We start from the raw sequence: 15,724 nt of genomic DNA, 5'->3' as shown, positions 1-15,724 counted from the left end.
TAGAAATAATTAAGTATAATTTAATCAACATATTTATTATATTCATATAGATATGTAAGTGTTATTAAGCGGTTTCAAAATATGAAAATTTAAAAAGAATAATTATAATGTAAGTTTTTTTATTTTAAAATATTTTAAAATTAATTTTACTTTATATGAATTATTATATATGTTTTGAATTGATTTCTAACACGTATTAACTTAACATAATATTTGTTAATAATTCATCTGCTCGTCTAAGAAACTCTAGCTCCGTCACTGTTCACAACTAAAATGTCAAGGCCATCCGGTTCAGCTTTCTCTTCTTATTTCTCTTCTCTTTTTCTATATTGATTCTTTCATATTTTTTTCAAATGTTCTTTAAATGACTTGTATTAGCGATTTGAAATTATGGTAATATTTGATAAAATATTTTTTATTTATAAATATATAAAAATAATATTTTTTATTTTTTAAAATTTATTTTTCACAATAATATATTAAAATATTTAAAATTAATAAAAAAATAAAAATATTTTCTAAACACGGAAGAAACACACTATTAAAGAGTATTTGAAATTGTGATAGTGGTAACAGTTTAAAGTACTTTTTATTTAGAAATGTATTAAAATAAAAAAAATTATTTTTTTAAAAATTATTTTTAATATTAATAAATTAAAATAATATGAAAATATAAAAAAAATTAACAATTTTTTTTAAAAAATTTTAAGGAACCACATTCCAACATCTTCCTACCAAGCGCAGATATGTAAATAGTTATCGACTAGAGAAGAAAAAAGCGAAATATAAACTGATTTTTCTATCTTAAAACAGATAATCATAAAATTAAGGATAAGCAATTCAAACGCATATAATAAATAGAATTGAAGAGAGAGGGAAATCTAACCGGTGAAGGAGGAGTATTTGCAACAACCAGAGAATTCCGATGGAGGCGTCACTCAGTTGAAGAGAGATTTAGTATTGTTTGTTTCTGTGTTTTAAAAATATATTTTATTTTTTTATTTATTTTAAATTATTATTTTTTTATTTTTAGATCATTTTAATGTATTGATATCAAAAATAATTTTTAAAAAATAAAAAAAAATATTATTTTAATGCATGTCAGAGTGAAAAGAACTTTGAAAAGCAACTACAACCACACTTTCAAATACACTCTAAGATAATGTTTATTTTTATACTACCATTGTATTTTTAAAAAATATATCTTTTTAATTTAAAATTTTTGTTATTTTTTAATATATGTTTAATAAAAAACATTTTAAAAACTAATCGTCTTTATAATATCAAACACTATTATGGCAAAGTATTAATAACGCAAATGAAAACAACAACAACAATAATAAAACAACATCAAATTCAACCATATAAGATTATAATGTTAAAAAATCTAATTTAAAATTTTATTTTTCACTAATTATTATATATTTTTTTAAAAATAAACTCAAGAAATTAATATAAATAACTTAGCAAACTTAAAAATAAAAGTTATAAAACACTCGATAAAATAAAATTAGTAAATATAATATTTAATTTTTAAACTATATATAAATAAAAATAATAATTAAGAAAACAAATAATTTTATCTAAAAAACTCTCATGGATTCGTTTTCAAGTTGGAAAGAACACTTCTTTAAGTTCTAGCAATCTATATACCTACATTACTATTGTTATCGACCATTAAAAATATATTAACATCATTTACACTCCATTAACCTCTAACATGTTAATACTATAGAGTTAGTTGACACGGATAAATTAGGCCAGGAATTAATTTTCAAAACATTTTGAATCTTTATAAATCATTACTAGTTATTAATAGCTTGATCTACATCACATCATTTCTTATGTAGCTGTGTTTGCAGTGATTAGGGTTCTAGGAAGTTATATGGAGATACCTCAAACACATTACATGGATAATTTAACAAATATTTTCATCGATTAATAATTTAAACTTAAAAGAATGTTTGGTCACACTAAACTAAAATAATAATTTAAAATAACAATAACAAAAAATATAATTGCTGAATTAAACTCCAATCCTTACAAGAGATTTTACATATCGGAGTTAACTTTATACATTATTGGATTGTTGGGTCTCATGAAATTAGGCTTATAAGTTGTTTGTTTTGGTGAATTTTGTTATTTTTCTTTAATTTTCATGAATTTACTGTTTATTTTGGATTTTATATTATTTTTCTTTATGTTTTAATATTCTATTTTTTTTTTAATCCACGTAGATTTTTCTAGGCTATAAAAAACATTATAAACCTAGGACATACTTGGTCATATTAATATTTTCTGCAAATTTTCTCACATAATTTTATTTTCTAGAATCTCCTTTCTTTTTTCTTCATAAATCGAGATAAAAATATATATATTTTTACCTCTCCTCTCAACAACCGTCCTCTCCTCTCTACATGTTTCTTTTTTATATTAAAGGTATATGTATTACATTGTCCATCATATATGAAATTCATGTTATATTATCATAGTGTACCTTGCAATAACTATAATACATATTCATAAATACTACATCACACTAAAATAAGATAATGTTCATTCATAATTGCCTTGATATCTCAATTCATGCACTTTAATGTGTAGGTCCAATGGTGAATTTTTATCTTGGACTATAATTTTTCTGCTATCTCGTTCCACCACGTTATCATAATTATCACTTTTAATATCAAATTAAATACCTTATTCTTGATGACAGATGTTGAACTGAAGATTCATGAACTTGAACCAATGCCCTCTTAACGACAGAAATGAAATAGGGTTGAATAAATCTCAAAGGAAGAGTAGCCTCTAGGAAAAGAACAACTCCTAACAAAAATCAAAGCAGCACAATTTATTAAACACACTTAAAACATCAATGCTCCGGGTCTTTTGATAATGTCATTGGGCCTCAAAACTTGTAAGTCTGTAAGCTACGAAGTTAGAATGGTTTCGAAGCTTATTTTCATGTATCTTTGGAAAATTTTAAACATGGAATTAAATAAAATATTAATTATGGTTGTCAGTATTGCTATTCAATTTTTAACCTATATTTTTGATAAATTTTCAGGCCAATCAAGATAATAAAACCATTTTCTTTTAAAAAATAAAATTTTTGACTGAGTGGATCACTCGATAAGCCATAAAAACTTTTTGTTTTCTTTACAAGCTTATTATGCAAAACATTGATGAATTTTTGCTTCATAAGCATTGTAAAGAGAGGACAAGCATTGTAAAGAGATGACATCTGTTGTTATCCAATTTTTAACTCATATTTTTGATAAATTTTCAGAAAAATAAAAAATAGCAAAAACAAAACAACGAAAAATACAAAAAATGCATTTTGATATATTTATTTCTTTTTTTTTTAATTTTTTTTTTGAAAATTTATCAAAAATATAGGTTAAAAATTAGGTAGCAACAATCAGAACATCAAGATAACATCACCAACACCAATCCAGCAGGCATTTTGCATTGAGTGAAATTGACCCCAATTCATCACAGCATTCACAACTATCTGGCAATAAGACTACCAGCACTAGTATTTTTTAAAACCCTAAAAGAAACCAAATTGATTTTCATTGGTTGTACAATCCTTATTGAGAAAGGAAGTGAAAGAAATGAGGGAAGAAAAGAAAAGAGATTGGAAAAAGAAATAGACATGACATTTATTTTATTATACATGAAGATAATTTGATCTTTTGATTATTTTTGAAATTTTTATTTGATGAAGAATATAAAATATAATTTCTAACACGGTGAAATCTTATAAGATTTTATGTGATTATATGAAAAAACACACATGCTTCAGCAAGTTTCAAATATTGTTATTGGACAACCTTGCTAAATTGAAGTATCAAAATAGTCTCTCAACAAATAATATTCATGTCATTGCTAAAAAAAAAGCTAAACTAGCCCCGTTTATTTTATAAAAAAGTAGTATTTGAAAATTATTTTTTAAAATTTTCTATATTTATTTGCCATACAGAAAATTGATTAATAAAAACACTTTCTAGTCAAAAAAAATTTTGGTTTGATTTACAAAAAAATATTTTTATTTTATTTTTGACAAAAATACTTTTTAAAAATTATAAAAATTTAAAAATCTCATATTATTTGTTAATCATATCAAATTTGATCCTTAAACTTTTGATTGCTATATATTTTATATTCAATTTATCCCTTAGAATTTGATTTAATTTGATTTTTATATCAACTTTGGTCCCTATTTTTATAATTGTTATTTGCTTTTCTCTTATTATTTTTTTAATTGAAATTTTTTATCTATCAAATTTAATCCTTATTTTTTTTATTATTACTTATTTTATTTGAAATAATTTATGAAATTGCAATTATTATTATTTTAATTTTATCATTTTTTTATTTGTTAAATTTAATCTCAATTATTTTGATTGTTATTTATTTTATTTAAGATAATTTATTAAATTAGATTTTTTTTAATTTCATTCTCCTTTAACTTTTTAATTTCTAAAATTTGTTCATCGTTATTTTAATAAACTTGAAAAAAAATATTAATAAATTATTTTTCAGGTTATTTTTTATAATATAACCGAACACTGTAAAATATTTTTCAATTTATTTTTTATGAAACTATTAGATATTATAAAATAATTTACTTTTTAAAATTTATTTTTAAACAAATTTACTTTTCAGCAATCAACTGGTTTAATCTTATTTTGAATTTTATGCACCAAGATACTATCACACGTGTGCAATTTTTTTCTTGGAAGAAAAATGTAAATAAAGTAGAATGTTTGGCAACAAATAGGGACCAAAGACTTTCCACTTGAAAAACCGAACTTTCATTAGTTCACGTCGGCTCGTCTCTTTAGCTCTCAAAAAGAGAAGCATGGAGTTTTTAGACGAGGACGCCAGACCTCGATTCCTCTTTCAATCTCGCCCGATCCCATCTTCAGTAACCAATACCCAAACCCAACATAAACCACTTAACAAATTGTTCCTCTTCCTATCAATCTCTCTCTCTTCCCTTTTGTTGCTTCTCTCATTTCTCTACCTCCAAACAGAACCAATCAGATCCCTCCTCTTGTGGGTCTCCATCTCCCTCCTCGTTGGCCCTTTAGCTCCCTCTCACCTCACTGGAGGTGACATTCGTGTTGGTCAAGGCCCAATCCTTGAACCCCTTGAACAAGAACCCGAAATTGTAGAAGAAAAACAAGCTAGAAAAAAGAGATCAAAACCGATTAGATCTGAAGAGATTGTGAAGAATCCGATTCAAAATGTGGAAATAACAAATGGGTTGTCGAGTAAAGGGAAAAAGGCTGAAACTTTGGCTAGTGGTGAAAAGGGTTTGGTGAGAAAGGAGGGAGAGAAGGAGTGGAATGAAGAGGATTCGGAGATTCTGAAGAAACAAATGGTGAAGAATCCTGTAGGGAAGCCAAGGAGATGGGAGGTGATTGCTGAGGCATTTAATGGGAGGTATAGAGTGGAGAGTGTGATAAAGAAAGCAAAAGAATTGGGAGAGAAGAAGATGGATGACAGTGATTCCTATGCGAGATTTTTGAAGAACAGGAAGCCACTGGATACAAGAGCTGAAAGTGGGAATCAAGGATTGGAGAGTGATGAAAGTGGGCAGGAGGTTGGTGGTGGATTGGGGTGGACTACAGGAGAGGATATTGCTTTGTTAAATGCATTGAAAGTATTTTCTAAGGATGTGGCAATGAGGTGGGAGAAGATTGCAGCTGCTGTTCCGGGGAAGTCAAAGGCAGCTTGTATGAAAAGAGTTACTGAATTGAAAAAGGATTTTCGGAGCTCGAAAGCTGGTTCTGAAAGTTAGAGGGAATGTTGGATTTCTTTGTTGATTATAAGCAGATTATAAATTTGAGGCAGCATTGTGGAGGTAATGGATGATTGTTTCACGACATCTCTATACTTTCCCCCCAATACTGGAAGTGTTTGCTTTTTTGTTCAAGTGTTGTTGATTGATTTTATGGTTGCTAATTGCTTGATATGGATATAAATCTATAATAATATACATGTCACTCTATATTTGTGGAGGCCATCTTATGATAAAATTTGGTGTCCATTCTGGTTATTGCAATGTCTGGACTTGGACTGCTGGGAGTCTGTAATTACACCGTAACAATGCTTTAACCATTTACTGGCTAATTAGTTCAGCACCACACACATGTAGTCTCCAAAAACCATATTTGATCATTTGGTTTTGATGTTGTGGTGCCAATTGGAGGATCATAAAACTTCCTTCCAAAAAGCTGCCAGCTGGGAAATTTTGTTTGAGGTTGGGCAACCATCTGATCCCCCCCCCCCCCCCAACTATGAAACCTTTAAATTGCTTGCAAACCAAGGGCACTAGGCTTTAATGTTAGATCATATTGCTGTACTGCTTGCCACTTGTAGTTTGGCCAAGGATTAAAAAGGTTAGTTTTCCTCCTGTTAGATGCAACTTCAGAAGATTTTCATTAGAATAATCAGTATGCAACTTCAGAATACTCTAAAAACATGGATTATTGATCGTGCAACATGAATTGCACAAAAAGTATTTTGCTTGAACAATAAGTTGGAGGTTCATACTTTAGTTGGTGGAAGGGGTTTATTCGAATGTTTATTTTTTTCAACTTCTAAGAAGCATGAAATGATTCTTGAGTGAATGGACGCATACAGTTTAGCGGAGGGGGAGAGAGATAGGATGGAGTGGATCTCTTTGGAAAAATAAGAAGCTTTGAGGGTTGGAATGCCCTTAAGAAAGGGATCAGTGAACACCCCTACCTCGCACATGTTATTGGATCACTTACACTTTCAGCACTCGTTTTTTACTTTTTGGTCTAACAATGTAGAAGATGTAACCTCTTGGAATTTCTTACTCTTTACCTGTTAGTGTCTTATTAAGAGACATTTGTCAATTAGAAGTGGGTTTGATCCTGGTATTTTTTTTTATTAGAAAAAGAGCTCTAGTTACTTAGAGAGCAGGGCCTTTAATGCAGGAGCATTCCTAAATGATGTAGGAGCTGAAATATTATTAATGGAAGGACATGAAAGGCAAGCAAATTAAAATCCACATGACTTAACGGTGGCCTGGGACATAGTTCGCACCTGTGTTTGGTCATAAGAGATGAAGGATAGCCTAACTCATCACTCTTTGATTGAGCTTAATGTTATTTTATTTTAGACTTCATTTTATTTCTAGTGAGCCTTTAGCCCTAATTGCTGGTGGTTGTGTAGGGTGTTGCTATTCGTATGTAATTTTTCACATTATGTACTGGTTTTGGATGAATTTTAAAAATTTACAGATTTCCTCCTCCCATTCTTTCCCCTCTCTACTCTCCTCTTTCTCTTCTTCTTCCCATCTTCTCTTTCATTCTTTCTCTTCTCTCCTTCCTTTCAAATCTCTCTTGTCCCTCGTCGGCTTTGGTATCACAGCCAGGTTAATGTCATCGGGCACATCCAATGTTATTGGATTTTATTATTGGGCTTAATGTTATTCTACTTTGGATGAATTAAAAAAATTTACAGATTTCCTCCTCCCTTACTTTCCCCTCTATTCTCCTGCTCCTTCTCTTCTTCTTCCCAGCTTTCTTACTCTCCTCTCATTCTCTTCAAATCTCTCTTGTCCCATGTAACTTAGGCACCCAAAGTATTAAATGAGCAAACCGATGATATCTCGTAGCTACCCTAACGTATCATTTATTTTCCTCGTCAAGCTAGCACTTTAGTATAGGACCAAGTTTTCTATGTTAGCTATAGCAGGTTGGTTGAACTTCTCATGACAATGCTTTCTTTTGTCTTTTAATTGTAAGTTTTAGCTATATATATGTTATAACCTGAGGATGGAAGAGGAGAGAATTTGTTCAAGTTAAAATTAAAGTGAGCTTGTTAAGCTTATTTGTAGTTTTGTATCTCTTTGGTGGATTCCATTGAGTGGCGAGCTATCCTAAAGTCTAGTCTCATTGTGATGTGACTGTATCAGTGAGATTTATGAGTTTAATCCTTGTTCTTCCTCTCTAAAGTGGTGTTTTCTGTATCTCTATAGGGTTGAACATTATCTTTCCTTCCATTCTTCCATCTTTCCATCCATTTCCATCATCCTATCCTAACTAGAACTTCCATTGAAACTCCAGCCCCCCGCTTCCTGTATCAATTTTCTATATTTCATAAGAGCGTGTAGTTTGATGTTGTGTGACATTATATGATATTTAAAAGGGAAGACAAGTTTGGAAATTTTCTTTAATGAGGGTTCAGTTTGGCAGAGTGCATTAGTGCAAGGAATACTGCCTAGTGCAGGGAATGTGCTAGGCCACATTATCTGGTTTTAGCTGCATCATGCAGGATTGCTTGGTTTTGGTGAACGATGTTGAGCGATTCAGTATGAAAAGGAGAAACATGGTGTTGAATGCAACTTTATATGCCCTGTAGTATTCAGAAGAAATTCAAAGTTAGTGCATTGTTAGGGCGCCCATGGCGTATTTCATTCATCATCATAAAACCAGGAGTTGCATCTTTCAATTTCATCGTTAATTTTTGTAAAGTTACTAAAGAAGCGAGAGAAATACGTAAGCCCAGAAGTCATCTCTTTCATATGTTGGAACATATTCAAATTCTACAAGCTATACAATATAAAGTGTAGAGGAAATTTTAGAATCAGATCTGGTACCAGTTGCAGCCATCTGAGTATTTCCTATTTCTGCCTTGATTTTCACTAGAAAGATTCATCTTGATCCTCGGTTTTTTCTTCAGCTGGAATGAAACTCTTAAATATCATAATTTATGAAGATATCATCAAATGCCGTGCAGTTCTGTGAGTAAGGGATATATTTCTAGTAAATGCTTGTAAGGCCTTTTTGGACTATGTGTTGAAGAATTTGAAGATTATGGTTAGTGATAGGTTCTGTAACCAAAATGTAATTCAAGTTTATGCAGATTTGGCTAAAAGCTGCTATGTACTTTGCAGTTTGCTCTGATTTGTCTTTTGAAACAAATCATAAATGTTAAACTGGACTGCCTGGTTTCTGCATGTTTTTGAGGGTTAAGTCATGCTCTCATCCTAGAATCTGGCATGGGTGCTGGTTTAAGTGAAAACTTGCAGTCAAATACTTTACCAAAATTCACTTGGATAGTTTGTCTTGTACTCCGACAATTAAATGCCACCATATCACTGAGACCTGCCATTTACCAGCCCCTCCTGTCTTACAAAATATTGCTTTAGACTCGTGAGTGATAAAAGCCAGTTGAGTGCTACGCACGTGCTTGACAGTATGCATATTTCCATCATCTTGAAATTTTTCGAGGAATTTTACTTGCGAAATGTGATGTGGAAAGCATGCTCGAGGATCCCTGGGCATTCAGCGTGCCTAAATTTATTGGGAGCTTCAGCATGGGAAAATTTATAGGCCAATCCATGGTGCGTCCTCAGGATAAAATGTAAACAGCTGCAATGTTGGTTTGAAGTTAATGAAGCTGTCATGTTGTTAATTATTGTGGGGCTTTTAGGAAGCATTAAGTTTAAGGTTGTACTTGCCAAGGCCTTGTGTAACCAAATGGTCCAAGACGGTTGGGTCCAAAGGGGTTGCGAGTTTGACCCTCTCTCCCAATCAAAAACAAAAAAAAAAGAAATAAAACCCGCTGTCCTTCCCTGCCTTGATAAAAAAAAAAAAAATGAAAATAACCAGAGATATTCAGTCAAGTGAAAATGCTACAATTTTTCCATTCCACAATTATAAATGTGAACTCTGTAATTAAAGTTGGTGAAATGAGAATCCTGAGAGTGACAATGTCATCATTTTGGTTAAAGAAAAGAGTTGAAGAGCAGAGACCATCTGCCTATCCGGAGTTGCCAAATCCGAGGAACTGGTCCGCAAGTTTTGCTACGGAGTTGGCAAGGCTGTCTGCTGCTTCTTGGATTGATGCCTCTGCGTATACACGTATGACATCCTCTGTTCCAGATGGCCGTATGAATGATCGCCCTCGAGGGTATTTGGCTGAACAAAAGTAATTGAAGTAGACATAGTTAGCCATATGAAGGGAAAAACAATTTGTAGCTTGAGAAATCCTCATCTGCGCGTGCAAATGCACATGCACATGCCCATCCCATCCATTGCCACACGGAGTGTTTGTATACTATTTACATGCTTAACGTTAATTAACTAGAAGTTGCATTTTTTTTTTGTCAACATAGGACCTTGCAGTCTGCAGTCAAGGGGTTAGCGTTGGTGGTCAGTAGTTAGTGGGACAAGAGAGTCGTGTTACCACGACAGATTGAATTGGCCGCCACTACAGATATGAGGAGCTACAATGGCCTCTTCTTGTAATGGAGCATTTTTTAAGCTCAAATTCTACAGAAGAAAGATTTGAAGCTCTGACCTCTTGCAAATGCAAGGAACTCACTACTACTAAGCCAAAGGCCTATTGATAACTGGGATTTTCATGCTTCTATGTTATTTTTTTTGTCTTCTAATCAAAGCTGAGCAAAAAAAATGGATGGTGCAGACCACTAGTGAAACTCAGAGTACACGAGAAAATCACACACGCAAATCTAAAGGCATAATGCGCAGTTCCATAAAATCAGGTTTCAAAAATGCTACTACCAACTTCAACGTTGATGGCTTCTTGAATGAGAGGGGGTCTCACAACCACAGTTTCAGCATTTGCTGTAACAACAGCAGTTCTGTCCACGACTTTAACCTGTCAATGATCCAAAGCAGCACAAGAGTTAATTTCTGAATTTGAAGGAGAAAAACATATGTTGTGTAATGGTTACAAATGGAAGCTAGTAATTTTCTTAGCCTATTTGACACGATGCTTCCTTTAGAGTTTCAAAATTGCAGAAAGGTGCATTATGGGGGACAAGTGGTGTCACAGACTAAAACATGTGGTGAGAAACCTAAACTCAAAAAATGGGCTTCTTCATGATAAGTAATCAAGAAAGTAAACCTTAAGCTGCCTGCTTGGTAGGTCATGGTAAAGCTCACTCCAGTTGTGTATTGACCATCCCTTGTATTGTAAAATGGCTTCTACCAACAGCAAACCACTTAAAGCATCCCCAACAGCTTGGTTGATCAAGTTACTAACTGCCAATAGTCGCAAAGCAGCCTTTTGCTGTTCTGAACCTGAAGGAACCAAATGCTTCATGATATTTACTGACATTCAAGACTATCAATAGAAGATCATATCAGAATTCAGAAATAACCTTTAGATTTGGAAGAGAGCTCGTTATTTCTGGCATCTAACCAAGATAAGAAGCCCTCTGAGAACAGGATGGTGCCATGGCCATTGGCCTCAAAATAGATCCCAATATCATACTCAGCAGCTTTCTCATGCAAGTATTTCACTCCTGTAGGAGCAAACACAACTTCTAAGCCCAACTGTTTGAGATAATCTGTGGATGCTCCATTTGCATAAGCTGTTTGTACAATCCCAAGACGAGCTTCATAATTGTCATCTACATGATCATCCCCTTCCATTTTAAGAATACTTAGTTGCTCCTTGATGAACAAAGCAAATAAAGATAGTATCTTGTCCCCGTCAACAAGATTGATATTGCTGGCATTATTTGATTGCACAGAAAAATAAACAAGCCGATCAGCATCTCCATCCAAACTTGCACACCTGAAAAACTAGAAATGCCCAAACAATTAGCTTCCCCTGCTACGAGTTAGAATCAAACGAGACCTAGGATATATCAATTTCAGCAAACATAATACACATCTGATTTGACTTAGATTGATACCCCAAGAGGCAAGATTAATCTGCTGCTAATAATATAGTTACAAGCATCAGTTATACATTCAAAAGAGAAGCATAAAAAAGTATCATTCATTCTGATTTAACCATTCAAATGCCAACAAATCCATGCAGCTTAAACCCATTAACAGAAAGCCATAATATCTTGCTATGAATCTACGTTAACAAACATGGAAATCATTGCCAAATTATATTGTACTTAATTCCATATTAAACAGACTACTACGAAATGCACATGCAGGTAACTAGTGCAACTTCAGTAAAATTAAGGCTTTTGCTGCAAGGTTGACTGCCAAGAAAGAATAAAACTACTGCAAGATATGAGGAGATGGCTGACCTAATCCCAACATCTTTCAAATAGAATCCTCGTGGAACAACTTTTTCTTTCTGCACATAATCAGCACCAACTCCTTCATTAAGTACACCTCCTTCTTTTCCAGAATTACGAACCTCAATAACCATGCTGTTCAACATCTTCTTTAACACTTCAAGTTTTTCTCCACCCACACCATTAGCCCCATCCACAACTAACTTGTCATCTGTGTTGTTCATTTTGATTTGATTTGGAGTCAGATCAACCAAGCACCTAATAAATCACATAAAACACCTAATAAATCACATACAGAACTTAAGTGGAGACAATGTTTTGTATTTGGAATCGCATAAGTTTGAAAGTAATCACTTTATTGGTAATGCGAAACACACTTTGTGTCTGAAGCAAACCTGAATGAGCTTGAAAGCTGTTCAAAGTAATCAAGTTCAGTCGCTTTCATGCCCTTATTTCTAGCACGAACCATCCAATGTAATTGGGGAGTAGTTAAAATTCCCATATCAGTGGCAGTAGCTCCAACGATTGAATAGACACCCTTCATTTAAACATAAAGAACAAGCAAGAAAAAAATGATTTGTTATAGAAATGAATAAAGAATAGGTCCAAGATTATACATTTTCTCTTTCATACTGGGGATTCATGGAAATTGGAGGGAGGGGATACCTGTTTAGCAGCTTCAAGGAGTGATTCACCACTAGGCCTCGTGTCTCTTCCCAACAACATCTCCGCAGACCGCACTCCATCAAACCGGATGTTCTCCTTCTTCACAAATTCATCTATTAACTATTTAACAAGAAAAGAAAAATCGACATACCATAAGTCCAATATTTTCTCCAATTTAAGCAATCTAACAAAACCAATGCCTCTGATCTGAATGCTAAACAACTAATTGGGTCTTAACCAATCAACCAAAATTGAAACTTAACCACAGAAAATCCATGAAAGAAAGACAAAGAAAAAAGAAGAGATAGAATTATCCGATAGTGACCTGAACGAGATGTTGTGGAGTGGGGGAATTGGCAATGGCATCAGCGAAGGGCTCCCATTCCTGAGTGAGCATGCCACCACTGGGGTCAGCGATTTTGACACCATTGTCATTGACTTGATTATGAGAAGCGGTGATCATTAACCCGGTCAGTGATTGGGTTTTCAAAGATCGAAGAGCTGCCAATATCCCAACCCTGAATACTGTTGATTCCAGGATTGATGCATCTGCTCTGAACCCTGCTGTACCATATGATAACTTCACTCCTGAAAAAAAAAAGAAATTTGATGAAAAGATGGAGTTAACAATGGAGAAAGTGAAGATGGGTACCTTGAGGAAGTGGGTACTGAGACGAGGAGTTGAGGATTAGTGATTTTTGATTGTCGTTCATGCTGGTTCTGTTGTTCAATCTTCACACACAGAGAGAGGGAGAGAAGGATGGTCTGTGCGAGTCTGTTATTCGTTTTCTGCGAGTCATTGCACTGCCTAGATTTCTTTCTTTAGCCCCTTTTTTTTGTCGATTTTTTTAAATCTTTTTTTTAAAAAATATTTTAATATATTTTTTAATAAAAAATACTTAAAAATAATAATAATTATCACAATATCAAACATAATGTTTATGTTAAATTACTAACCCCGTGCTTGCATGTCATCGCGTTAGTTTTTTTCCTGTAAAATAATATTTAGTGTGGCAAATGCATTTTAAAAAATAAAAAAATAATAAATTTATAAATTCAATTGAGTTAAATAAATTAATTTTATTTTAATTAGATAATAAAAAAAATTACACAAAGATATAAGATGGAAGAAATTTTTAAAAAATAAGATCATGAGAACTGGAAAAAAAAAATATTTTCACAAAAAAAAAAAAACAATATAACTCAATTCTTAACCAATTAAATATATGAGTATGAAATGGTGTAAAAAAGACCCCATCAACTCTAGTTAATATGAAAAACTTGTAATACCAATAATCACTAATCAGGGCCACGCTAGCTCGGGTTATCCTACAAAACCCGTGATTCAGATTATAAGATCAGAATAACACGATATAAAAAAGAATAAAAAAATCACAAAATCTATTTTTTAAAAAATATCAACTCATATTAAATTTTTAAAAACTTGTAAGGCGAATTATTAGTCCCAAAGCACCCTATATGAAACAAAACATAAAATTCAATTCCCATTTAATCAAATAAAAATAATTCAAAACTAAAAATAAAATTTAAAGAATGAGAATCAAAGTTGTTATAGAAAATATATTTTATATTTTATTGAAAGGTGAAATTAAAAAAAAAAAAAACAAATCAATTTGGCAAAAGAAATAAAAAAAAATTAAAAAAATAAGGATCAGAATTGACATAGAAAATAAATTTTATATTTGATTAAAGAGTAAAATGGAAAAGAAAACATAAATTTAGAAAATGACCCAAAAGAATCACAAGAATAAAGATTAAATTGATAAAAAATAATATACCATTAATTTGAATTAAAGAAATTAAAAACAAATAAGACTTTTACAAAAAAAAATAAACAAAAAAAAATCAAAAGAATAATGACCAATTGGAAAACATAATATATGATAAATTAAGATTAAATGATGAAATTCAAAACAAATAAAATATTTATAAAAAGACCAAGAATAAAAATAAAAAATCAAAGAATATGGACTGAATTTGAAATACCAACAACAAAGATGATCAAGCTGTCATTTTAAAAGGAGAAGAGAGAAAAGAAACAAAAGAAAGAAGAAAGTCTCACAAACGATAAACTGACCACTCAACTTCAACAAGCATTGCCCCCAAAAATAAAAGAAGATGTGGCGACACTTACAATGATATAGTGAAATGATAGTTTTGGGTGCTAGGAAAAGTCATACGCATCGTTGGAAGGGCGTGGATGCCTCTCACATGCTGGTGATTACTACGCACACACTAGCTACTTTTTTTTTTTTATTATTTGTTTTCTCTCCTTATGAAAAGATTCAATTGTCCTAAACTGATATAATAATAATAAAAAAATATATATCTTTGTAAAAAGATGAAAAAGCCTCTTAAGGTCAATTTTAGATTTTGGTTTCCTACATTTTGGTTGTTTTAGTGTGCCTTTTATTCTTTTTATTTTATTTTTCATGTCTATTCAAATACCAAATTGTCCTTTGTCTGACATGATAATTATGAAAAAACCATTGTTAAAGTACCAAATTGCACTTTATTGTTTTTGCTTTTAAGAGTATTTTAATTGTTTCACCATACTTTTTAAAAGATTTATTTTCCCTGATTAATTTGATGTTGACTAATGGACCTTGTGAGAAGATATTAATAGCTTCGATGTCTAGTTTTAAATTTTTTGGTGTGAAATACAACATTGCCATTACACTATTCCAATAAACAATGTTTTTTAGTATGAGTGATTTTTCCAAGCCTTTTTAGATTTTGTTAATGTTTTGGCTCCCATAGTTTTAGAAATGTTTTAGTTAGATACTGGATTATTGGCCTATGCTACATCATGAGTCAAATCAATTTTTATAATATAAAAAAATGTTCATGCATTACTAATAATTTTTTTCTAGCAAATGAAATTAAACAATGTGAGGGTTGATTTGATTAACTTGGTGGGTCGGTCCAAAGATAATTTGCACGACTAGTAAAAATATAGTTTGATTAAAAAAAAAATTA

General features: G+C 31.8%; 2 protein-coding genes across 2 annotated transcripts; one reads left to right on the top strand and one right to left on the bottom strand.

Moving 5' to 3' along the window:
• Window positions 1-4,791: 4,791 nt before the first annotated feature.
• On the top strand, window positions 4,792-6,050 carry LOC118039310 (transcription factor MAMYB). Its single transcript, XM_035046003.2, has one exon. The coding sequence runs from the start codon at window positions 4,868-4,870 to the stop codon at window positions 5,810-5,812; it is 945 nt and encodes a 314-aa protein (XP_034901894.1). The 5' UTR covers window positions 4,792-4,867; the 3' UTR covers window positions 5,813-6,050.
• Window positions 6,051-9,669: 3,619 nt separating this feature from the next.
• Window positions 9,670-13,531, bottom strand: LOC118039309 (phosphoacetylglucosamine mutase). Its single transcript, XM_035046002.2, has 9 exons — window positions 13,377-13,531; window positions 13,050-13,312; window positions 12,725-12,844; window positions 12,454-12,596; window positions 12,068-12,316; window positions 11,177-11,595; window positions 10,921-11,096; window positions 10,575-10,671; window positions 9,670-9,968 (listed from the first exon to the last, which is right to left on the bottom strand). Exons 1-9 carry the CDS (start codon window positions 13,435-13,437, stop codon window positions 9,811-9,813), a joined length of 1,686 nt encoding a protein of 561 aa, XP_034901893.1. The 5' UTR covers window positions 13,438-13,531; the 3' UTR covers window positions 9,670-9,810.
• Between the last annotated feature and the right edge of the window lie 2,193 nt (window positions 13,532-15,724).

Source organism: Populus alba, chromosome 1, assembly GCF_005239225.2.
Source record: "Populus alba chromosome 1, ASM523922v2, whole genome shotgun sequence".
In the NCBI taxonomy this organism is placed as follows: domain Eukaryota; kingdom Viridiplantae; phylum Streptophyta; class Magnoliopsida; order Malpighiales; family Salicaceae; genus Populus; species Populus alba.
Note: the sequence above shows the minus strand (reverse complement) of the source record. Positions and strands in the feature narration are given on the sequence as shown.

Coding starts and splice junctions, on each gene's coding strand:
- LOC118039310 (XM_035046003.2), top strand. CDS start 4,868: ATGGAGTTTTTAGACGAGGACGCCAGACCTCGATTCCTCTTTCAATCT.
- LOC118039309 (XM_035046002.2), bottom strand. CDS start 13,437: ATGAACGACAATCAAAAATCACTAATCCTCAACTCCTCGTCTCAGTAC. Junction 12,317..12,453: donor CAGCTTTCAAGCTCATTCAG/GTTTGCTTCAGA, acceptor GTGATTTATTAG/GTGCTTGGTTGATCTGACTC. Junction 11,097..11,176: donor GCTCTCTTCCAAATCTAAAG/GTTATTTCTGAA, acceptor TGGTTCCTTCAG/GTTCAGAACAGCAAAAGGCT.